At 55.5% G+C, this 25,120-nt stretch overlaps 1 protein-coding gene and 1 long non-coding RNA gene across 2 annotated transcripts; one reads left to right on the forward strand and one right to left on the reverse strand.

The window, feature by feature from the left end:
• Positions 1-5,331: 5,331 nt before the first annotated feature.
• EHD1 (EH domain containing 1) lies at positions 5,332-24,004 on the forward strand. The gene is made up of 5 exons (XM_036995509.2): positions 5,332-5,913; positions 9,416-9,513; positions 19,711-20,123; positions 22,639-22,803; positions 23,277-24,004. Exons 1-5 carry the CDS (start codon positions 5,510-5,512, stop codon positions 23,799-23,801), a joined length of 1,605 nt encoding a protein of 534 aa, XP_036851404.1. The 5' UTR covers positions 5,332-5,509; the 3' UTR covers positions 23,802-24,004.
• LOC118967859 (uncharacterized) lies at positions 13,004-17,388 on the reverse strand. Its single transcript, XR_005055149.2, has 3 exons — positions 16,796-17,388; positions 16,488-16,686; positions 13,004-14,411 (listed from the first exon to the last, which is right to left on the reverse strand). It is a non-coding gene; the product is annotated as an uncharacterized lncRNA (long non-coding RNA).
• Positions 24,005-25,120: the final 1,116 nt, after the last annotated feature.

Raw genomic sequence — 25,120 nt, forward strand, 5'->3', positions numbered from 1 at the left:
CATGTCTCTTCTGTCGGCTTTCACCTGGAACTGTCCTCAGTCTTGCTTTGTTTTCCAAGACCTTAACATTCTTAAAGAGTTCAGGAGAAATGTTTTGTAGAATGTCCCTAGTTTTTTTCCCATTCCCACCCGCCTGCCATTTAAGAAAATCAAGTATGTGTATTATATAAAATTTGGATACTATAGAAAAGTAAACAATTGGTCTAGTTTCTCTGATGCAAGGCTGGCCCTATAGTCAATTTCTGTAATCACTTGAGTTAACTGAGTTTGGTGTTCTGTGCCTTGTGTACATGAACTCATTTAATCCTGGGAGGCAGCTGTTTTCTTAGCCTGTTTTACAGCCGGCAGTCCTGGAGACCTTGAGTATCGCTAAAGATGGCACAGACAGTAGGACTTAACCTGACCATGCGCTTGGCCCTTGCGCTATACGGCCTCTTGATAGTGATAGTGGCTGGTAGTGTGTGTGTGTGTGTGTACTAGGGCAACGTGTGCATCACGTTGTACTCAGTTTTGAAATTTGCTTTCCCAGTTGCCGGTACGCCAGGTTCACTTTAGTTTCTTCCATTTTCTCCTCGTCATCTGCGGAACAGCTGCCAGGTGTTGCCAACCAAATAAATCACTGATCAGCAGAAAGACATACCCACTGCTGTAGGAGTCTTGTGTTGCCATGCAACCCTATGACTACAAACTTAGTGGCCTCAAACAACCACCATTTACCAGCTCACATCTTTATAGGTCAGAAGTCCAGAGTCTCGAATGCTGAAATCGGATGCTGGCCAGGCTGAGCTCTGGTCTGGAGGCTCCAGGGGAGGAATCTGCTTCCACTTGGCTCCTTCTTTTGATTGGCAGGAATTGGCAGAATTCCGGTCCTTGAAGCTGTAGGACTGAAATCCCCAGTTCCTTGCTGGTTGTCAGCTGGGGGCCACTCTGAGCTTTTAGAGGCTGCCCACATTCCTTTCCCCGTGGCTTCCTCCATCTTCCAGCCAACAGTGGCACACTCAATGCTTCTTGTGCTTTGAATCTCTTCACTTCCTTCCTCTGCCACCAGCTGGGAAAAAAAAACCTCTGCTTTTCAAGAGCTTGTGTGATTAGGTCAGGTCACTTGGCTAGTGTCCACTCTGAAGTCAGCTGTGCTGTGGAACACGACCTGTCACAGGAATACACACACCGTATTTACAGTCCCAGGCATTCCACCAGGTGGGTGCACCAGGGTGGGGATCTCGGGGACATCTTAGAATTCTGCCTACCACGATTACCAAAGGGCAAGAGGGGTGTTTCAGGGTAAGGGCTTGGAACCACGGGTCAAGAGGCCAGGTTGCATGAGCAGGTGTTGGAGGCTTGGCCCAGCTCTGGGAAGGGACCCGTTGTATCCCTGCCCTTGGAGAAGCCCCACCATGTACGGCTAGGAGCGAGCAGGGAGCTGGGACAGATGTGGGCCCAGTCATCTCCCTGGATCCAGCCCTTTTCCAGATGACCAGTCCCTGTTGCCTGTACTTCAGGGCAGGATGAAGAAGACACGTTAGAGGAATGGTCCAGCTGGGCCAAAATGGAAGTAAGAGACTGACAGTTGGCCGAGTAGGTGGGTGGGAGCAGCTGCTCAGAGGCACTCACATGGAGGCTGACTGGAGAGAGGAAGATGGAGAAGTAGGTCAGTGGAGGGGACAGAAGGTGGCTGTGGGCACAATGTCTGACCCCTGCTGAGGTATGGGTGTGAGGGCCTGGACTCATTGAACGTGGCCCGGGTTCCGTGTCCTGGTGGCCAGGTGCGACACACTGGGCTGTGACTGTGGTCACCAGGACAGTAACACCCCCATGCCTCGTGTGTACTGTCAGTCTGCTAAGACTGCAGCGACATCGGGGTTACACCCACCATTATCATCAGTGTAGACCAGGATAGTGCCTGGGCACCCCAGGGGATTTAAGGGAAACACTGCACCCTGTGATCAGCTGCAGCTCCTGCCTCAGCATCCCCTACAAGATGGGGCCCGAGGATGGCTTCCTCCAGCTCAGCAATAGAGTTTCTCTCCAAACCACCCAGAGGCGTCTGTGCTCTGCTCTGCAGAGTACCGTGAGGTCATGGGTACATAGCACCCTGGGAAACATGCAAACAGGGGCCCCAGCTGCAGGGTGAGAGCTGCTGCTTCAGGGCACATTCACCCCAGCTCTTGAGACCCTCTTCCTCTGCTTTGCCACCAGCCCAGCTTTGCAACTTTGAGGCCTGAGTGTGGAAAGAGCATAGTGTGAAGACACCAAAGGCCCAGCTTCTCATTCAGCCTTGGCGACTGTTCAAGCTAAGCTCTCGGCATTCCTGGGCCTCAGGCGTTTTCTCGCGGGGATTTGAAGGTAGAGATCCCAAGCACTGACACGGCTGTTTCCAAGCCCGGCCATGTTCCAGAGGCCGGACACCTACAGAGGCCGCTGGAGCCCAGCCACCCTCCCCAGAACCCTGGCTCCCAGGCCGTGTCCACTGACGTGCCTCTTAGGGGGCAGGGTTGTGGAGTATGCCCTTCTGTCCCATGCCAGAGACCCTGGCCTGAGGAGGCACTTCCCCATTTCTTTACCTTATTTTGGCAAAACTCATCTGCTGGCTGAACCCATTCCTCATGACTGCAGGAAAAGCAGGGCCACGTATCAGTACTTCCTCGGTGGAAAGAAGGAACGGCTCCTCATCCCAGGGACAAACCCACGTGTTTTTTACTTTTTCCCAGCCTAACTTTTCTGCCATATTTGGAGAAAAACTCCATTTTTCTTTTCCTTCCCCCACTTTTTTCCATTTAATTGAGGCACACATAATAAAATGAACAGATCTTTGTGTACAGCTTGATGAATTTCCTTTTTTGTAAAGTTGGTTTTAGGAGCCTTGTGTCTATACACTTCTCTAGACCAGGCCATTAGGGGACTGAGAAGACTGCTTTTAGGGAAGGCAGGTGACCCCCTTTCTGCTAGCTGAGGGCAGTCTCTCAGGAGTCCTCAAGGCACCGTAAGGCCAGATTTTGCAGGCATGTTTTTGAATCTGAAAGAAGAAAACACTGGGGGTACGAGATGAGCAGTATTTCTGAGATAAAGGAAAATATTTGAAGCCACCCTCGATCTTTTGTTGGGACCCAGGCAAAGACAGAAAGTGAAGCAGGAGAAACCAAAAGTGAAATCGTTCACTCACATTGTGTGAAACTTGTCCACTACACATAAACTACCTTACTCAAAAAACAAGAAGGAAAGAAAATTAGGACATTTCTCACAGTCTGGGGCATTACTACATGAGGAAGCTGCCCAGAGCTGGGTACTAACTCGGTGAAAATGGGGAAACTAATTTTCGCCTGCTTGAGCCTCATGAGAGAGATCCCTTCTTCCAGTTCTTTGAGCTCTTTGGAGAAAGTCGTGCATAACAAACAGGGGGTGGGTTTCATTTATAAATAACCCAGGAACATTTTGTTGTTTTCAGTGTTACAGGGCTGGCTTTTCCCAGCATGCAGGACTCTGGGGAGATGGGAAAACCATGGTGGGTCAATGTGAGTGCTGCTGGGGAGGGGCCTCACCAAAGCCTCATTCAGGCCCCTGAACAGCCACCCTTTCAGGATGTCCAGCTCTGGGCCCTTCCCTGGAACAGCCCAGGGGCTTTATCTCCGGGGTGGGCCCCTCAAAACTCCATGTAGAAGACAGGTCCTTTGGCTTCTAAGCCTCGCCCAGGAAATCGGGACTGGGCCTGCCGCCGGAGGCCCCTGGTCACTAGCTGGCACATAGCCTCTGGTGGCAGCCCCGCCTAAGAATCTCAGTATCCTCTTTTGAGAATGCCAAAAAAAATCTCATAGCTTCTGTGTTTTTACGGCGATAGATGAAAAGAATGCTAATGAAATCCCAAATAAAAGCAGTAAGTCAGGGACCTAAGATTGCAGGCAGGCTCTCCAGCGATTAGATGGGGAGAGGGCAAGACAAGCCGTGTTGCATCATCCATTCCCTCAGAAGGCACCGAGGCCTGATCCCACTTGGATGGGCCATCACACCTCCCATCTTGCCCTCTGACCTCACTTGCCTCAGCTCCCCGAAGTCTGCTTGTTCTCAGCTTTGAGTTCCTGCCTCTGTGCTCTTGGCCTGCTAGCCTGTTTCCTTCCCTGATGTAGGTACCCAGCCCACCCAGGCTCCCACATTGCTCAGAAGCCAGGAAGTTGGACATGAGGCCTTCAACTGCTCAGGTGCATTTTAGATCTGCCCAGGAGTCCCCCAGGGAGCCCCTCCTGCACTTTGGTGCCCTGGTACTGGTTACATAACAATCACAGTCCCCAAAGCTCTGACATCACTGAAGATTCTCATCAGCCTGGACAGCCAAGGGGGCCTGTGTGAGGCCGAGAATGATGGAAGGGGAATGAGCCTAATGGAACAGCCAGGCACTGGTAAGGGGGTGCCAGAGGTCAGAGTTAGATGGTAACTGGTGGTGACCCTGAGAGGAAAGTGGAAGTATTTGGGTATTTAAATTCCCCCTAAGTTCCCACAAGATTTCACTGTTGCCCCATATTTCCTCTCCTCCCCACGTAGGGAATTTCCGATTTCACTTCTTCAAAACCGATGGACCAGAGGGCCTCAACTTCCTCTTTACCCTCCACTGATGCAGCCGCCTTAGCGAGGCCGGCACTTCTACCCCACGGGGCATATGTCTTGGGTGTCCTGCACTGCTTGTGTCCGTTTCCCGATTCCCAGCCCCGCTGGCCTGCGGGGCGCTCAGGCCCCCTGCTGTGGTCAGACTTTCCCCGTGAGCCTCCCTCTCCCCGCTCATTTTTCTTTCCGGGTCACCACGCGGCCTTGGATGTTCTACTCCCGCAGTTCCTCTACTACCTCGTTCCTGTCTCTTCCTCTCCCAAAGCAGATAAAGAAGAGGGGGTGAGAGGAAGCGTCAGGGAAACAGGGGCGAGAGGAGGAGGCAAGGAAGGGCAGTGAGGAAAGGAGGCGCGCGGCCCGGGGTCCTCCGATGCCTCGGGATTCTGAGCCGGTGGGAGGAGAACCGTTCGTGGGGCGCCGCGGGTGCGGCTCGTAGTCACGGAGCTGCGGTGTCTAACTGGACAGCTCGCGTGTGCGGGAAAGCGCGCCAGCCTCCCGCTTCCCCCCTTCCCACCGCCAGCATTTGGCACAAGCAGCCCCCTGCGCGTGGGGCGAAACCAGTGTGGTTGCCACGGCACCCGGTCAGGGGCGGGGAGCGGAGCTAGCGGAGCTCGCGAGATTTGGAACCTGCCAATGGGAGGCGGGGGAGGGGAGGACGTGGCGGGGAGCTCGCGGGCGGGGCACCCCTCCCCCTCCCAGTTCCCCGCGCCGGCGCGCGCGCCCGAACACGGTGCCCGGCCTTATAAAGGGCGCACCGGGAAGCGCGCGCTCCACTCCGCCAGGGCGCTCCGCGGGCCGAGCAGGGCGCCTGCGCAGTGCGGGCCGCTCCCCGCCCCCTGCTCCCACCGCCCCTCTGCCGGCAGGCCGAGCCTGGTCCTAGCCGCTCTGCTCTGCCGCAGCCAGCCCGGTCTCCCGCAGAATGTTCAGCTGGGTCAGCAAGGATGCCCGCCGCAAGAAGGAGCCGGAGCTCTTCCAGACGGTGGCCGAGGGGCTGCGGCAGCTGTACGCGCAGAAGCTACTGCCCCTGGAGGAGCACTACCGCTTCCACGAGTTCCATTCGCCCGCGCTGGAGGACGCCGACTTCGACAACAAGCCCATGGTGCTCCTGGTGGGCCAGTACAGCACGGGCAAGACCACCTTCATCCGGCATCTGATCGAGCAGGACTTCCCAGGGATGCGCATCGGGCCCGAGCCCACCACCGACTCCTTCATCGCGGTCATGCACGGCCCCACTGAGGGCGTGGTGCCAGGCAACGCGCTCGTCGTCGACCCGCGGCGCCCCTTCCGCAAGCTCAACGCCTTCGGCAACGCTTTCCTCAACAGGTACTTGCCCCTTGACCCGGGGGGCGGAGGGCGCCCTCAGTCTTACAGTTGGGTCCTGACCCTGCCGCGCCGCCTCCCCCGCCGTCCTTTGTCTCCGAGGCCCAAGCGAGACCCCCACGACCACTCCCTGGGATAGGGTCCCGTGCCGCTTCCCGCAGAAAACCCACCCGGAGTCTGGGAGTGGGCAGTCGTTGGCTCCCCCGGCTTCTGTTATCCCCAGAATTTTCCAGGTTATCAGTTAAACTCCCAAATCCTCCCGCAAATTCCAGCCCCACATCCGTCAGAACCGGGGCCACGTTAGGAAGGTGCGATCCCTATTTCCACGTCCTTCGCCGGACTGGACGCACCTAACTCATTCAGACCAGTCCCTCCTCCCTCCCTCCCCTCAAGGGTCTGTTTCTTAAGTGCCCTGGAAAAATACTGTGAAACTTTTAGCCATTCCCTTTGCTGCTGTGGTGTTCTGTGCCTCCCCTGGGACTGGTGGTTTTGTGTTGGAGGGACACGGAGGATCTGCTGTGGCCTGCTGAGTTTGGGGCAGCCCAAGGGGGACACCAGACAGTTGGGGTGTGAGTACTTCTCCCAGGGGCAGCTCTAATGTGTCTGTGCTGCTTTAGGGGTTTCAAGAAGCAGCCTCCGCCGTGGTACGCGGAGCCCTGAAATGAGATTCAGACTCTGAGTCTGTCTTGTAGACTTTCTAGGAGGTTCCTCAACCTATTTGGGGCCTTAGTTTCCCCAGTTAAATGGGTGAAACCTGCCTCCTTATGATGTGTGTGTAATCCTCCAAGATTCTAACTCTTACGATAACCACAAACAAAACACTTTAAGGAGTGCAACGGCTAAGCTCACTCTTAAAAGAACCCAAAAGCATTAGTGGTTCTGAAATCCTTCCCTCAACCCCTACTCCCATGGGACATACCAGTGCACATCAACGATCTGCCCTCTCTCTCATCCCTCACCCCTACCTCTCCCATTCAGGGAGTGACTCCACATGCCTTTAGAAACCTAAGTCCGGGGAGAGCCTAGGAAGGAATTCTTGACTCTTGTCTTCCAGGCCTCCACCCTGCATGATCACATTCCTTTCCAGACACTGTCCACCCACCACAGGGTGGACCAGCCTGCCCCCACCCCAAGGCTGTGGCCAGGCCTACCCCTGTGCACAGAGCTGATCTTTAACAGAGAAGACGGGCATCCTTCTCAGTCTTTTTGCCCCTTTCAGGCGTTTGAGCTTGTCCTCTGTGTTCATGTGTCAGGGCCAGAGTTGAGCAAAGCCTTGGGATGGAGGTTGGGGGAACTCCTGAAGAGGCGTGGCCTTCTTGGTCTTGAGCCATCCTCCGGAGAACACTAGTGTTTTAGAATTATTGTGCCTGCAGATAAGTCATTGGCTCAGACTATTGGCTGGTGGGTGCCGTGTGATCTAGTGGAAAGTTTGGATGCTGGAAATTCCAAGCATCATTAGGCCTCTGCTTTCACCCAGAACCTTGGGAAGCTGGAAGGAAGGGCAGCTACCCCAGTCTCTGCTCTCCTCAGTTCACCACTTGGGATCGTGAGCAGACGAGCAGAAATGGGCTTCTGACCTGATTTCTGAATTTGGAGACCTAAAGTTTCAGAGCTGGAAGGGATCTTAGACATGTAGGCAACCTCCCACCCTCCACCCCATTGGTCCAAGAAACCCGCAGCTGATTTATTACAAGTTAACTTATTACAGGCTGACTTACTACAAGTTAATACAGCGCTTACTGTCTGGCCTTTGTGCAGCCAGTTACCACCTACTGCTGCTTCTACCCAAAAGAAAAGAGCAGTTCAGGAGTGCTGGGTCCCAGACAGGCAGTCTGATGATGATGGTGCCCACAGGATCCAAGACCCACACTTCTGTTTCCTTGCTGCCAGCACCTCACATCCAGAGGGTTCCTGATCTAAAATGACTTTGCCGAAAGAGGCCTCCTCAGCCAAGGGGGGGTGGGGCCTGGTTTGTTGCAGCGGAGGCCCCAAGCTGTGTCAGCCTGTACAGTACACTAAGTGCTACCCAGCTAGCCAGGGCACACAAAGGGGTCTCTTCTGTGGCCGGCACAGCCTCTCCCATCACTTTAAAGAGACCCATTGAGTCATGAACTTGGCTTTCCGGCCTTTTCCTCCTAAGTGGCTGCTTAAGACTGAAATCAGATGGAGGAAACCAAGGCAGGGCACAGTCAGGGTGTCCTAAGAGCATCCTGTGAAACTCATTGTGTAACTGGTCCTGCCTGCTTGTAGTGCGAGGTGAAATCTGCATCCTCGTCCTCGTTGGTGGGAAGTGAGATGGGATGCCTCTGTACTGCTGCTCCTTTCTTACTTTGTGCCACACTTCCTGGGCTTTGCAGAGCAACTTGTTTCTGAATCACACAGATCGTTCATCTACAAGCATTTTTAAGTATGTCACCTCTCAGAGCCTATTCTTCAGATCCATTTATTTTGGTCTCCTCTTCAGTGACTCCCCTTCTAGCAGGAGCCCTGGGTCTGGCATGCAGCTTATTTACAGCATGCGTGCTCTGCTGCTGGCCCCTGCAAGGGTGAGGTCCAAGGTTTGTTCTCCCTGAGGGGAGTTTTGCTGTGTTGTGCTTGCAGGCAGCACCTCTCACCGTGGCCAGTTGTCTCCAGCCTGTGGGCCACTAGAACTTGGGGGGAAGAAGGCTAAGGAGAAGCTGATAGCTAGGATTCCTCCCCACTGTTGGAAAGACAGCTTTAAAAGCCTGCATTCCACAGACAGCAGGTCAGCATTTGCTCTGCTCACAGTAACTTTTTTAGAGAAGCTTTTTTTCCCCTGTGCCCAGTTAAGAATCTCTGCCATTAGTTGGGACAGCCCCTTGCTGTTCTGGGCTGTTCTAAGGCCAGAGGAGACTTGGGCACACACAGCAAAGCCCGCACCGTGAGTTGCTCCCCTCTCTGTGGCTTCGCTTCTCCTTGGCCTGCTTCGACTTCCAGAGAATGGTGTCTGTACCTCCTGGCCCCACCAACCAGCCCGTGTGGTCCCCAGCTTTCACTGGCTGCCCACTGCCATCCCTTCACCCAAGCAGCCGGGTGAAAGAGGAGGGCGGGCCTGGCAACAGGAAGAAAGGCCCAGATGGTGTGTGGAGATTTGGCTAAGCGGTTGAAAATTTTAAAGTGGAATTCTAAGGACCCCATCTCACCCTTATGTTTTCCCCTGGAATTGAATGGTGACCTAGGCTCATGCAGTTTTACTAACACGGCAGCAACTTGGAATTTGAACTCTCAACTCTGTGGGAGAAGCCGATGTGCAGGAAATGCTGATGTAGGTCAGTTTGAGCCGGCTGGTTGGGTTCCCAGCCAAGAGAATATGTAGCTTGCTGGCAACCCCAGAAACTAAAGCAATAGAAAACCTCTTTAAGTTCTTTGCTTCTGGAAAGGAAGCCAGAGGCAGAGATGAAGGTATACAGCATGCACCATTCTCAGATCTCTGGCGGTGACAGCTGAGCCTTGATGTCTCCCTTCCGGCTCTCGCTCTATGCAGGTTCATGTGTGCCCAGCTGCCCAACCCCGTCTTGGACAGTATCAGCATCATCGACACTCCCGGGATCCTGTCTGGAGAGAAACAGCGCATCAGCAGAGGTAAACAGGCTCTGACACCACCCAGCCCAGGGCACCTTCCATCTGATGTCCATCAGCAGACCAGACACTGCCCTTGAGCTCCGTCCCAGGCCAAGTGAGCTTGTTACATCAGCCTGGTATCTCCACAGTGCCCCAAGCCCTGGGCAGGAGCTGCTTCCTCCTGGCTTCCTTTGCTAGGGTTACAAGAGCCGTCAGGGTGAGGCCACAGGCAGTTCCATATGGCTTTCGCGCTCTCCAGCCGCTGGGGCATGCTGGAGCAGAGGACGGGGCCTCGGGCTGGCTGCGAGGTCACAGGAGGTCGCTCAGTGTCTGCATTCCGGGTTCCTCAGCCAGTATTGCGTTCTGAAAGAGGCCCTGGCTCCCCTGGGGCGCATTCCCCTTCAGTTTGTGTTTGAAAACTGTGCCTCCCAAAGCCGTGTAAGTTCGTGGCGGGCCCAGCAGACCTGCGAGAGAACAGGACGGCTCGAAGGAGCCAGCCTGCACCGAGCGCCATTCCTGCTGCTCCTTTTTGTAGACGGGAGGGGAGCCCTGGGCATGCGCGCTTTCTGGGAGGCGCGGGAGGGCAGGCGGGTGGTATCTGGCAGGCTCCGAGTGGAGTCTGCAGCTGAGATGTGAAGATGAAATAAGGTCAAACTGAGGGATTGAGGGCAAGTGACCAGGTTGGCTTGTCATTAACTTGCAGATCTTTCCTGCACCCCTTTCCCTCTTGGCTTCTCCACGTTGGGGAGCTTTGTGGGTGAAGCCAGAAGCCTGAGGTTTTGGGGTGTAGGTCTCCACTGTGGTTACGAGGGGCCCCTGTGCCTGAGCAACCTTGCTTCTCTCTCTGCAGGCTTGTGGGCCCCACCCCTGCGGGATCGCAACTGAGCGCACCGAACCTGCGCTCGCTAAGTCCGGTTTAAGCTTTCAGCTTCTCCAGCCCTGATAATGACACTCCTGAGGGTTCAGAGGCACACTTGGGGACCCTTTCCAAAAAGACAGACACCAGTTTGGTTTTTCTGCTCTTGTTGCAACCTGTTTAAGAAAATGCCTGATTAGCAAAGCCCTGTCATTTGCTAAAGCAAAGCTATAAAATCTGCCTAACTCACTTTTAAAGAGAAACCCACAAAAGGTCATCTCTTTAGTGACCTGGAGGAAGAGGTGGAGGACCCTCTTCTGGCTGGGGCCGTCAGCTAAGCCTCCCCTGGGCTTTGCACCGTGCTCCCTGCCCCAGAGGTCAGTTGATTTGTACATGTCTTAGGAGAAGGGAAAATAGCTCACAAAAAAAGGCTCCTCTTCCGAGAATGCTGCGTTCGGTGCGGCCTTCAGAGCTGGGAGTTATGGTAGTTGGGGGAGGGGCTCTAGGGTTCTTGTGGCCCCCACTGTCTTGTGCAAAGGGGACTTAGAAACAGCTGTTCTCGCCAGGGCTGTGAGATTCCCCTGCCGGGCTGGCTTCCACACTTCAGGCTGAGAACTTGGGAGTTTGTCCGTTGTTGCCGTGGGCTCTGTGGCCCCTGCCGGCTGGGATGCCTCCACTTCTGTCTGCCTCCTTTCCCCATTAGCAGGAAGGCGGGCAGTGTGTCCATGCTTGCACTCTCTGGACTGGCACCGGAGCAGTTCCTCAGCACCCGCCAGTCAGTGAGTCAGCAGGCACAGGGCACGTTTTGACTGGGCTGCCAGGGGGTGATATGGTGTGCAAGGTGGTTCTGGCCCTCACCTTGACCATGCAGGCAGCAGAGGCTTGGAGGAGGAAGGCAGGCAGGTGGTAGGCCACGCTGCGCTGCTGCCTGCGCCCCTCCCAGTGTAAGATGTGGCCCCTCTCCCTCTCCGGGCTACCCATGCAGAGTCAGGGGGAGGAGGATGGCTTGAAGATCAGTGCAGCCCTGTGATGGGAGGAGGGCTTTCTTCCTCTGAAGTACCTAAAGATCAAACTGATGTTACTGGACCTTTCGCTTTGTCACTCTCCAGGTCTTGGTTTAAAGTTAGTAAAAGTTACCGAGTTGGGGTTCGCTGTGGTGCACATTTGGTGTAAGCATAATCTTAGATGTGCTGGGGGCGGCCTCGCAGGTGGTGGCCGCTAGGTGGATGGAGGAGTGGATTTCTCCTTGGAGCCCCACCCCCAAGGCCTTGCAAAGGTCCCTTGTCGCCCTGCCCAGCAGAGGAAATCAGAAGGGCAGTGTGCCCCAGGCTCCCTGGCCGCCCCTCTGCTGATGGCGTGGAAAGCAGGTGTTTCCCTCTCAGAAAGACAGGGCCAGCAGCAAACAAGGTCCTGGGCAGGCAGCATGCATTCCTGTGCTCTGCTGACCTCATTCGCTGGAAACAGAACATCCTTGTGGAGGTCACATGTGCAGGAGAGTTGCTAGTTACGTTTACTTGCATTTCCCACCCTACCTGCCTGGCCCATCCTGACTGCTTCCCTCTTTCCCCATGGTCCCCAGTGTGTGCCGGAAATGCTGCCCGGAAAGATACGCAAGGCCTGAGCAGGCCCAAAGCCATCAGGATGTAGCCCAGGCTCTGCCAGAGACCCCTGGGAATTGCCACGGGAGGAGAAGGGGCCTCTGGTGGGGGGTGCCCTGCTGCTAATCTCCTGAGTGACTTGAAAGATAACGTTCTCCTGTGTCAGCAGCAAAAGGTGACCGGTGAGGACAGTGTTCACTCTTGAGAGCTACCCATGTGACCGATAAAGGGTGTTCCAGAGGGCATCTGGGGCCCAGTCAGGGTGGTGCCCAGGCTGCTGCCCACCTGTAGAATCATGCCAGTGTCTGGGAGGGAGCAGGGTCTCTTCTGCGGCAGGTCCTCGGGGGGTTGGGGGGCCCGCAGAAGGCACACACGGGCAGGCCCCAGCCCTGGAGGCAGGGGCCTGGCCACTGCGCTCCAGGTCGTCGTCACTGCATGGCTGTGAGCTGAATGAGAACATTGGTGCCTTGGTTTCCCCCATGGGAGTCATGTCAGCAGGGCAGTGTTACCTAAGCTTGGGTTAGGAGACGGGAGCTCAGCCTTGTGCCTGGCTCTCTATGGACCCCCACCACGTGAACCAGCCCTGCTTAGTTATCATAGTCTGTGAGGAAGCTACTGCTTTTCAGATGAGGAAACCCCAGGCTTAGGAAAATTAAGTAATAGCTCATGATGACACACAGGCTGGCCCGGATGGGAGCCCAGCGGATGCTGTGCTCTCACCGCACTGTGCTGCCAGAGGACGCTCTGCACCGAGGGCGCGCCCAGAGCTCAGAGCACATGCGCATCCCTAGGCTGCAACTGCACAGGGCTTCTGAGCTCTCCTGAAATGCCCAGGGGCACCCCGTCTGTTTCTCTCCCAGCCTGAGATCAGACTGCGTGTCCAGAAATGGAGTTGAGGAACGGGTCTTTGAACAATGCTGGTATCTTCTTTTCTCTATGCTCTGCCTCCAGCGAGAAATTGTCCCCAGGCCACCCATGGATGGGTACTGGGAGGCCTGGCCAAGGTGGCTGGTCCCCTGGCTTCTCACCTGCCGTCCTGCTGACTGTCCTTGGCTCCCAGGCTCCATCCAAGCCCGGGGGCCATCCTAATAGTTGGCTAGGGCCTTGCCAACCCAATCCCGGAGCCTCTGAGTCTGCGCTGTGGGCAGCCCTCCCTTCCTGCTGGCTCTCCTGTTGCCTTCTGAGATGCTCCACCCGCAAAAGCCCTCCAGCCGGGGCTCCCTGCAGCCCACAGATTGCTCCCGGGGGTTGCCTGAAGTCCTTGGGCAGGGCCAAGTGCTGTGCCCCTCCTGGATCCCCAGTGCCCACAGCACAGCCGGGACAGGAGGTTCAGGCCCCAGCTCGATGCCTTAGGAGCTGGGGGCCCTCCAGGGTTACTGCAACCCCTGGAGCTGCATCAGTAAAACAGGACTAGCAGTACTAGCCTCTCTGTTCTGGTGGATGACGATGGAATGTGTGTGTGTTAAGCTCTTGCCCTGGTGTCTGGTACACACTTAAGATTTCAACAAATGTCAGCTCCTTCAAAATAAAGACACTGAAAAATCCAGGGATTCCCAGACTTTGATGAGGAAGATGTTCTGAATACCATTCTGAGGAGGCCGGAGAGGGGGAAGCTCTGTCTCAGCTGGGGTTCCCCTGCAAATGCCAGGACTTCCTCAGGGCACTGTGGGCCTCCCCACAGCTACGCCCCTCAGAGCCTTCTCTCTCCTCCGCCCCTGTCTCTCCCTGCCTTGGCTCCAGCAGGAGTTTTTGCCCCAGCCCTTGATGGGAATGCTGTGGGCTCTGCCCTCTGGGGAGCGGTACCAGCCAGTGCTGGAGCTCAGCACCTGTTCCACGGCTGTGAGCCTGGCGGCTGGCTGGACAGCAGCTGGCCCTGGCGCCTGTGAGTGTTTGGTTTCTATTTGGGGTACGACGCATTCTTAACACGTTAGAAGCAGTTGTTGCTACACACCCATCAGAATCTAAGCTTCTTGAGCCCAAAATACAAATCGTGTGGTAAATGATACAAACACGAGCGCTTACACAGCGTGCCAGGCGCTCACTTGATGGTCCCAGCAGCTCTGTGAGGTGGAAGCCCACCATCTTCATGTTACAGATGAAGGAACCGAGGCTGGGAGAGGGAAGAAGGACGGCCTGCTAGGGTCACACAGCTGGCTGTCGAGCAGGTTCAGGATTCACGCGGGGGCCTGATTCCAGGGCCCATCCGCCTTCCCTCCACTTCCCCATCCTGTGGCTTATTTCTAAGTCGCATTTATTGAGGTCTACATGAACTACAGGAAACTTCACCCTTTGTAGGTGTCCAGCTCTGAAGTGGTCGTGGAATCGCAACCGGGTGAAGGTGTAGAGTTCCTCCACTGCCCCGGAGGCTCCCTGTGCTCTGTGGCCACTCCTGGTCCTCGCAGCCCGTTGATATGATACTTGGCCCTAAAGTCTTGCATTTTCCTGGGCGTCATCTCAGTGGAATCCTGCGGGATGAAGCCTTTTGGTCTGTCTCTTACTTGGCATGTTTTTTTCTTTTTTAACTAAGGTATCATTGATACGTAATCTTATAAAGGTTTCACATGAGCGACATTGTGGTTATTACATTCACCCGTATTATCAAGTTCCCCCCCACATACCCCATTGCAGTCGCTGTCCATCAGTATAGCAAGGTCCTTAGCGTGTGTTTTTGAGGTGCAGGCCGTCTCTGAGAGTGCCCACGCGCCGCCCCTCACTGCCATACCCCATGTGTGGCTGCGCCGTGAGTTGTCTGCTATGTGGTCACCTGCTGAAGGGTATTTGGGGTTTTCACTTTGGGCCAGTTTTGAATTAAGCTGCTGTAAACATTTGTGCACAGTGCAGATCTTAATTTCTTATTTCTGTTGGTTAATGCCTAGGAATGGGGAGGCCCCTTTCTCATAACAGCTGTTCTACACTGGGAAAGCCCTTCCCTTAAGAGCTTGGGCTGCAGGAGGCTCAGGAACAAAACCTCACGATGCAGGCGCTTAGCTCCTTAACCTCAGCTCTGCTCTTCTGGCCCAGCACAGTTGGAAACGCACGTGGACAGCCATGGCAAGAAATACCGAGGCCCACACAGCTTGAATGGCAGGAAACAAAAGTTGATTGGAGACAAACCTACTATTGTTCATGTTCTAGAAACTTCAGGAATGTATGAAGCAGCTTTCCCCCCAGCTGCTGGAACTACCTGTGTTTGGCGGGTGCTAGGGTAGTGTGAGGACGCATCCCAGCTGCTGCCTCTTCCACTCCGGCGCCAGTGCTGGGGGTGGCCCCAGTCTCCTCAGGAGGGCGGACCTGGTAAGGAGGCCCGCCGGCCCGGAGAGCGGCTCCGAGGGCGCTGGGCGGCAGTGGAACCCGGAGGAGAGGCACCTTGCAGTGCAGCCTCTCCACGCAGCCTGCACGCTCATGCTGAGGCCCAGCACAGCCCCCAGTCTGGTCACCCAGAGCCATTCCTCTTTCTCCCTTTCTTTCCCCACCCCCAGGACTATGTGTGTGTGTGAAAATACATGTAAGATTTACCCTTTTAACCAGTTTAAATGTACAGCTCAGTGGTATTAAGGACATTCATATTGTTGTGCAAGCATCCCCCCCATCCATCCATCTCCAGAAGTCTCTTCATCCTCCCAAACTGAAACCCTGTCCCCAGGAAATGTGACTCCCCGTGCCCCCTCCCATAGCCCCGGCACCCCACCAGTCTGCTTTCTGTCTTCTGGATTTGACCAGGTACCTCATATAAGTGAAATCATAACAGTATCTGTCTTTTGGGGACTGATTTATTTCATTATTCCGTAATGTCTTCAAGGTCCCAGAACTTTGTGAGCCTGAGATTGTCCCTTACCAGAGCTGACACTGGCTTTTGCATCCTCTGCAGGGTGGGCCTTTTCTCTCCAGCTCACCCCCTGGGACCGTGCTGTCTGTTCCTTCCTGGGGATGCCGGCGTCAGCCCCCTCACTCCGCCCTGGCCTGTGCCCAATGAAGCTGCAGCAGCATACCCCTGCCTCTGGTTGGGGACAGTTGCAGCGAGCACGCTGACTCCCCACTGTGCGGTGAGATTGCTGCGCTCCTGGTGGCATCCAGTGCCTGATTCCTAGGCTGGTATCCAGTCCCTAAGGTTGACTCCTAGTATGTCCCAAAGCCTGCAGTGCTGGGGCAGGGTGGGGGCCCCGCACGCTTATCCCTGTACTTATCCCCTGGTCCCTGTCCTTGTCACCTGCCACCCAGCTCCAGGCTGAGCACTGGCTGCGTCGCTGCTGGCCCTCCAGTGGCAGGGACCTGATCGGTGCTCACAGTGCTGCAGCCGCAGGTCTCGCCTTGGTGCCTGTTGAGAGCCTGTCTCTGATGCCCGGTGAGGGCTTGGAGGGGTGTTAGGTGAGCCTGGTGGTGGCTGCAGCCTCATGGTTGTGTGTTGTCCTACATCTGCAGTGACATCACACAAGTCTGAGTGTTGTGACCTTTTCATGACCTATGGGTGTACTTGGCCAGCCATCATGTCTCTCTCACCAAAAGTGTGAGCATTTTCATAATAAACAGGAAATTTCATTCACCTGCAAAAAAATGGACTTAGGTCTGTTGGCTGCAGCTTGAGGTGTTGGCCAGTAACCGGGTTTGCTGGCAGGACGGTGGGGGCGCTGGGCCCGGCTCAGGGCTCGTGGTCCTGCCGGCTTCGACTCCGCCGCTGCAGGTCAGAGGCTGCCTCTCCCTCCTCCTTCTTTCTCTCTCTCCGTCCTGTGCATCCTGGGCCCCCTGCCGTCAGGAGAGAGGGTGTGAGGCCCCATCGGTTGAGTCTGGGGGGCGAGCTCAGCCCCCAGGTGCTGTGTCCCGCACAGGCCCATCAGGGCGCCCCGTTCCTTACCTCGGGTCTGGCCTGGCCGCTTCCCCAGCTGTGTGGATCTGTGCTCGTCAGCTTGCGGTGGTCTCGGAGCAGTTTGATGGGGAGAAGTTGGGCCTCATTTTTGCTGAGAAGAAGCCGCTGTACAGTCCTGAGTCATCGCTTTCTCAGCGCTGACCTGTGTTCCAGAGGCAGCCGTGAAAGGCCGTGGAGCTGGGCCGGGGGGAGGCCCTGCAGCCTCCTCAGCCGCTCCCAGCCTCACCTCCTCGGCCTTCCTACTCCGGTTTTCTGCTGATGGCTTGGCTCTGGGTGTCTCTTCCCGTGGCTCTTGGAGCAGCTTCACAGTGTCTGGGGCTGTGGGGACCTTGTACTTTGGAACCAGCAGCCTCTGGTGGTGGCTGGCAGCTGGCAGTTGCTCCCTGCCTCCCCGACTCTGAGCACTGGGCACCTGGTAGCCTGGCCGTTTCCGACTGTCTGCACGGGGTTGGAAGGCTGGCTGCTGCCCTGCTCGGGCTGAAGTTCAGACTCACAGGGACTGTTCTGCCGCCAACTGTGCCTCCCTCCACCCTGTGAGGGACTCCAGCCGGTGGGCTGCTTCTGATGAGAGCATCCCATTCCCTGGTGTGCTGGGACAGGGACAGGCTGCCTGCACTGCCCTGGCAAGTAAGGCTCCGTCAGCAGAAGCAGTAGACTTGGGGTTTTCCTTAAATTTCAGTGTCTTGCTACACGATGAAAGCTGGTCAGGTCAAACTTTTGTCACATAGTTCCTGACCAGAGATGTGGTTCCGGACCACTCAGCCCCTCATTCCCCTGAGCCCTGCCACCTCTCCCCTCGCCGGGGCCTGTGCCGGGAGCCTGAACATCACTTCATTTAATCCTCCCTGCGGTCTTGGAGGAGGAGTTATATTTTGAACTTTACACATGAAGAAAGCATGACTCAGAAGTTACGAACTTAAAGTCAGTAGTCAGTGGCTGGAGCCAGGAGTTGGATCCAGAGCTGCCTCTTTCACACTGTGTGCTTTCTGGGTGCCCGAGTGTGGGGAGAGGCCTGGAGCACTGGCATCAGGCGTGCAGACAGCTCTGGAGCACATTTTAACCCCGGCCAACTGGCAGCTGGAATGTTTAAGTGGAGCCTCACCTAGGCATGCCCCACAGTGTTAACGCTCGTAAAGCCCTTGTGAGGGGCTGGGGTTCTGGCCTAGATGGGAGTCTAGCCGTGGACTTGCGTTCAGCCTGGGAGGCCCGGCCGCAGGTTTCTTAGGGGTGGGATGGGGAGGGCTGCCTCATCATGGCATTATAGGTAGCTCTGGACCTTTTCTTGATATGTGGTCCCTTTCTCTGGTGCCTCCACCTACTACTTTTCTGTTCCCTGCAGGCTGGAGAATGCATGTTTAAATCCCAGATTAGGCACGGGATGCTGGGGGGATGAGGGGGTTGGTTTGGGCTGGTTTCTGGGCAGAGTCCCAGGCTCTTCTCTTCTGGAATACCTTCTCTGGCTTATTTTCAGGAGCCTGGCTATGCTCTGAAGTACTTGGTAATTCTTAAGAGGGCTGGCCTGTGAGTAGCAGGTGAAGAATGAGGAGACAGCCTGGGGACAAGCAGGTTTACCCAGAATCACCCAGAGAGGAAATGGCAGCTCAGGGGCTGGGACCCAGGCTTCCCAAAGAACTCTCAGGCTACTGTTAATACATTGTCTTTTTACTTCTCAGTATTCCTAGAAGGTGAGAAACAGAATTTTTACTTCTGAGGGCAATGGAAGAAGTACAAACATTTTGAAGACACATAGTTATAAAATAGGTTACAAATTAAACTGCTGTTACATAGACTGAAAAATCCATTGGTTTAAATCAGATGTCAGATAGTTCTATGAAAAATAATTGTCCAGGGCATCATGAGTATACAGCATTCATCTCTGAACCCAAAGTGGTTGCTCTAGCTCCTACCATCACATCTGCATTCCGGTCCTCAGGAAGGGAGGAAAGGACAAAGGACTCATACAACTCTTCTTGTCCATTTCTGCTGCCAGAAAGGCTGGGAAATGCAGTCTTAAGCTGGGGGGGCCATGGATCCAGCTGAAACTAGACAATTCTGTTTGTTATTAAAGGAAGAATTCCAGTTAATAGCCTCTGCCACAGATGGCACAATTCACCAAAGGGTCTTAATTCGTTAGTGGAAAACAACACAGAAAACAGTTGAGAGCTAGAGTTTATCTAGTCTAACCATTTCATGTTAGAGAAGCATTTAATACCTAGAGAGGGGAAGTCATTTGTAGTACTTCATAGGCTATTGTAGAGCAAAGGCCAGTGACATTTTCTGTTAAGAGTCAGAGTTAATATTTCTGGCTTTTCAGGCCTTATGGTCTCATCACAACCTCTGAACTTTTGCTATTGTAGACAAAAGCAGCCATAGACCGTACAGATGAGCCTGGCTGTATTTCAAATAAAACTTTATTTATAAAACAGATGATAGGCCAGATTTCACCCTCGAGCTATAGTTTAATTCCTATTGTAGAGAAAAAGGAGATTCCTGCAAAATAGTGAGCCAGGCATTGAATAAGTAGCAGCTGCAGGTGTTAACTGCTGCTGTATGTTGTCACTACTGCCCAAGGGCACCCAGCCTTCTCACCATGCTGTGCTGACTCATGCTGCTGGGGTCCCTCTCTGGCCATGGTCTGACCCACTGTAGAGCTTGGACTTTGTGACTTGGTTTGCGTTGTCTATTTGTTAAGTGCCTCTTTGTGCCAGGTGCCACTGGGTGAGGGTACTACCATGGTGGGTACAGAAATGGGAGGCCTGATGACCCTGCCCTCAGGTGCTGTGCAGTCCACGAGAGTACAGTATAGAAATGAAAATGAGCCCAGGCTGAGAAGTTCCAGGCCAAGTCGGAGACAGGACAGCCCGGCCCCCGGAGCCCCAGAGCTCACCCTTCTCTTCCTGCAGGTTATGACTTTGCAGCGGTTCTGGAGTGGTTTGCCGAGAGAGTCGACCGCATCATCCTGCTCTTTGACGCCCACAAGCTGGACATCTCTGATGAGTTCTCAGAAGTCATCAAGGCCCTCAAGAACCACGAGGACAAGATCCGAGTGGTGCTGAACAAGGCTGACCAGATAGAGACCCAGCAGCTGATGCGGGTGTATGGGGCCCTCATGTGGTCCCTGGGGAAGATCATCAACACCCCTGAGGTGGTCAGGGTGTACATCGGCTCCTTCTGGTCCCACCCACTCCTCATCCCTGACAATCGCAAGCTCTTTGAGGCCGAGGAGCAAGACCTCTTCAAAGACATCCAGTCCCTACCCCGAAACGCTGCTCTGAGGAAGCTCAATGACCTGATCAAGCGTGCACGGCTTGCCAAGGTAGGCCTGGAGGTGGGGATCTGGCCTGCTGTGGGCAGGATCGGTCTGCCATCCCCTCTGGGATACCCAGGACCCATCCTTGCAGACCTACAACCACACCCACCTTGCTCTGTGTCTAAACCAGTCCCCTCTGCACCTCAGGCAGCATTTTCTTAACTGATCCTTTTTCTTTTTTTTTTTTTTTTTAACTTAAAAAAATTTATTACTAATTTTTTACTGGAGTAAAGTTGATACACAGTATAAATTAAGATTCTTAAAGCATGTAAGCATGAAACCGGAAGGTGCTGCTGTACCCAGAGGCGGCCTGAGCAGTTGGGGGTGGGGACAGCATCCTGCCCAGGTCTGTTTGGCCCTGAGGTGCACTCAGCATGGGCTGGGTGCTGGGGACACAGTGGGACCGACACATGTAGTCCCCACCCTTCTAGCACTCGTCAGCCGTATAGGGAAAGCAGACACACAAAGAGAATATAGCACAATATATTTGTGTTGTCATGGGGTTCTACTGAAGCAGGCGGGTCGGGGGGCCTTGGGAGGGAGCTGACGCTTAAGCAGGACAGGCTAGTTGTGGAGAGATGGGGTGCAAGCCTGAGGGTCCTGAGAAAATGCTGGGTAGCCCCAGCCCCCAAGAAGCCTCCTAAGCCTTCCCCCCACCTCTGTGAAGCTCAGGCCCATTGGCACCTGCTGGCAGCATCTGAATTGCTCAGATCCAGAGTGCTGAATTTCATTACCTGCCCAGGTACGTCAGTGAGACCCCGAGGTGGCTGGGGCAGGGGAACAAAGGTTAATGCCACCTGTGCACCCTTCAAGCACTGCCTCATGAGCCTGCCTGGATAAGTCTTCAGGCTGGGTCAGTGTGCACGTGAGGCTCTCAGACCCTGGGGAACAGGGCTTGGCTGACAGCTCATGCCGGTCAGCGCTGGTGCGCATCACCGCGTCTGGTGAAACGGCCATGGAGAACGGGGGTGTTTACCTGTGGCGTGCATTCTGTGGGCGTTGGCCTTTGGTGAAGGCCATCCTGTGGCCAGTGAAACAGCCACTCTGGTCTCCCAGGTATGAAGGACGCAGGTCCTGGAGGATCCAAGGGGAGCCCTGAGGGTGGTGCTCCGGCCACCAGGGAACCAGCTGCCCGTGTTGTGTTGCTCAGAGGTTCTGAGACTCTGCCGTGGGCTGAACAGTGGCCCTGGATACTGACACCATCTTGAGGCCTGAAGTCAGGGTGCCCTCTGTCCTGAGTAGTGAGAACTGATCCTTTATCCTTTACCACTGGGTTGCATTTCCACCCTGGTTACCCAAAGTGCTCATGGGCCAGACTGGAACATGCTGGAAGTGCAGCTTCTCAGGCCCTGCCCTGCCCTACTGAAGCGGAATCTGCTTTAGAATACCAATTCCCGGGGATCTGTAGGCACAGCACAGTTGTAGACACCTGCTCTGGAGGGGACAGGGCTGCACATTTTTCAAAATTTCTCCCTTCTGGAATCTTCCTGTGAGTGGAGCTGGTTCTGAGAAGGAAACACATGAGGAAACCCACATATGCTGCTCTTGGCCCCCTTTTCTAGTGGAGCCTCTGCTCTGGCAGCCAGGAAAGGCACTCTCCACCCTGTCCCCCAACCCTTACTGCCTCCCCGCACCGCTCAGCTGCTGCCTCCTGTGCCCCAGCCCAGCTCTCCCAGCACAAAGGGCAGGCGAGTCTGGCTGGCTCTCCTGCAGAGGTGGCGTGTACGCGCCGGGCCCTTGGGCACTTTGAGTCACCAGGCCTGGAAAACCCCATGCTCTCCAATCTTGTCCAGCACCTGCTGCCTCCAGACCGCTTCCTTTTCCTGGAGTGAGTCCTGCTCTCTGCCCTGCTTGCGCTGGCCCGTGATAGGCGGAGTGGTGACTGCCGCTCCACAGGCCTGCTTCCCTCAGGCAGTTCTCAGCCAGGTGCCTGGCCCAGCCCAGCCTGGGGCAGACGGGGCCAGGCCCGGAGGATCTGGTGGGGCACAGCTGGCAGTCTAGGGGAGGGGGAATGCCTGGCTGCCTGCAGCCCTGCATGGGTGGGCATTGTTTGGCCAGGCAGAGGGATTAGAGAGCTGGTGCCCTCGAGAGCTGCCAGGGTCGCCAGCCCGCTGTGAGATGAAGGGTGTGCTGCCTTCAGCTAGCCAGTGTCTAGGCAAGGTATTGAATTCAAAGTTCAGAACATCTGGGAAAACCCTTATGGGATTCTTCTAATCCTTAGTCATCCCGAGGCTATCATGAGAAGGCGGAGCGTAGCTCAGGCCCTGCTGGAGTTCTGTGGCGGTGACATCAGCATCCACAAACTTGTGTAGGCAGGGTGGTGGGGCTCCACCTGGCTGTGTAGTAACCTGCTCCGGGTCTCTGCTGCGTGGAAGGGCAGCGGGGAGAGGGGGTGGGCCTGGAGAAGCAAAGAAAGTGGGCTTGCGGCTGCTTGGGGCAGTTCCTTGTTATAATCCCCACTGTCTGGGGCAGACACAGTGTCCAGGAAGCACCTGACTTTGCCCTTCCTGTGTCTTCACAGGTCCACGCCTACATCATCAGCTCCCTCAAGAAGGAGATGCCCAACGTCTTTGGGAAAGAGAGCAAAAAGAAAGAGCTGGTGAACAACCTGGGAGAGATCTACCAGAAGATCGAGCGGGAGCATCAGATCTCACCCGGTGACTTCCCAAGCCTCCGGAAGATGCAGGTAGAGCTGCCTTGGGCCCTAGGCGGGCGGGTGGTGACCTGGGGGTAGGAAGGCCCGGGCAGTGGGGCAGTGGCTCCGCGGGGAGCCCTGGCCCTTGGGATGGGGCCTCCCCAGTGGAAGCAGCTGTGTTAAGCCCCAGGACCCCACCCGAGTAGGAGAATTTGGCTCAGGCGTGACACTGTGGACAGGAATGTGGTGACTCACCATGAGCCCCAGGAAGAGGACGGGCTGCGTCAGGCCCTCTAGCGTCAGCCCAGTTCATCCTCGCCACAGCCCTGCCGGGAAGGTGCTGTTGTCCACTCCAGTTTACAGATTGGGGAGCCGAGGCCCAAAGGGGTTAACTGAGTTGCCCAAGCTGTTAAGTGGTTGGGGCCGAATATGGAACCAGCTCTTTCTGCTTGGAAACTGTCACATCACCCACTGTGCCTGGAGTCTGAAGGCCCGACTCTGTCCTCCCTCCCCACCCCCTGCAGGAGCTCCTGCAGACCCAGGACTTCAGCAAGTTCCAGGCCTTGAAGCCCAAGCTGCTGGACACGGTGGACGATATGCTGGCCAACGACATCGCCCGGTTGATGGTGATGGTGCGCCAGGAGGAGTCCCTGATGCCCTCCCAGGCTGTGAAAGGTGGCGCCTTCGAAGGCACCATGAATGGGCCCTTTGGGCACGGCTATGGCGAGGGGGCTGGGGAGGGCATCGACGATGTCGAGTGGGTGGTGGGCAAGGACAAGCCCACCTACGATGAGATCTTCTACACGCTGTCGCCTGTCAATGGCAAGATAACAGGTGCCAACGCCAAGAAGGAGATGGTGAAGTCCAAGCTGCCCAACACGGTGCTGGGGAAGATCTGGAAGCTGGCCGACGTGGATAAGGATGGGCTGCTGGATGACGAGGAGTTTGCCCTGGCCAACCACCTCATCAAAGTCAAGCTGGAGGGCCATGAGCTGCCCGCAGACCTACCCCCGCACCTAATCCCGCCCTCCAAGCGGAGGCACCAGTGACTGGCCAGGCCAGGCAGAGACTGGGGAGGGGAAGGGTCGCCAGTTCTTGAGACCCATGAAGACTGAGCAGATGCTTCCTCAGCTCTTGAAAAGGAAAACCACCATCTTTCTCATAAGGTGGGAGGCGGGTGTTACTCGTATGTGAATGATGAAATTTTGTGCACAAGAAGTATGGATATTTTTAATATATAACATTCGAGGCAGCTTTCTTTCTTGCCTCTTTGTCTGACAGCCCCACGCACAGCCCCTGTCTTTGCCTCTGGCTCCGCTGCCCAGCACAGGAAGGCTCTGGTACCACAGGAAACCGCCTGCTCTGCTGCCCCAGCTCGCCTCCTGGCCGCCACTGCATTTGGACAGGACTGCTTGGGGTCCCCTGCTGGTTTCTAGGCTGGGTGTGGCTTTAGCCGGCCTCCCCCCTAGCTCTGCCGCCTCCCCCACGCTAGCCAGCAGAGTTGGTTCTGTGCCTTCCTCCTTCCCCTCCCTGGCAGCCCCCTGTGTGTGCGCCTGCTCTTTCTCTCATATCCCTCCTGGCTTGGCAGTCAAGCTAGGCCCAAGTACCTTTTTTTGCAGGAGTCTAGGGGACGGGTGGGTGTGAAAATATCTTCCAGAAATGTATATAAGCCAGTTTTTGTTCTGTAAAGTGATAGCTTTCATACTTGACTGAATTTTCCAGTAACTTTTCAACAACTTGTTCAGAAGCTGTGATTTTTGTCTCCTTCCAGGGGGCGTTTCCACCCAGGAGCACTTCAGTGTGGGGTACATGTAGAGTATACCCCAACAGGCCCCCCAGGGCTTATGTTTCCTCCTCACGCTCTCGCTCTCCTGGAACATGCTAGTGTATCCTCCTCCCCAGCCTTGGGAGGGTGGGGGGTCCTCCTGAACCTGAATGGCTGGTGCTTCAGCCTGGGCCTAGTGTCCAGAAAGCAGAGACCAGGGATGACCCGCACCTTCCCTCCTCACCCTTCTTCATTTCCAATGGAAGCCGTCTCCTACTCTGTTGAGCAGGGGAAGGTGACATGACGTGGATGCCATTAGAACAACCTCCCTCCAGGCTGAGCAGTGAGAAACCTGGGGTGGCAGTGGCCAGTGCGGGCTGCCCCATCTGTTATGCCTTGGCCAGGCTGTCCCAGCACAGCCTCGTGCCTGGACACCCTTGCTAGCCTCTTGCTGGCCAGTGGTCAGCCGACGGCCTGGAGCAGCATCGCCATGTTACTGTGGCAGGGGGAGTGGGCTTCCAATCAGGCGCTCCCATGGGGGTCTCAGGGACTCCTCCACTCTGACCTCTCCCACTCCCGTTCCCCTCCCAGTGCTGCCCTCTG

This window comes from Manis javanica, chromosome 11, assembly GCF_040802235.1.
Source record: "Manis javanica isolate MJ-LG chromosome 11, MJ_LKY, whole genome shotgun sequence".
NCBI classification, from domain to species: domain Eukaryota; kingdom Metazoa; phylum Chordata; class Mammalia; order Pholidota; family Manidae; genus Manis; species Manis javanica.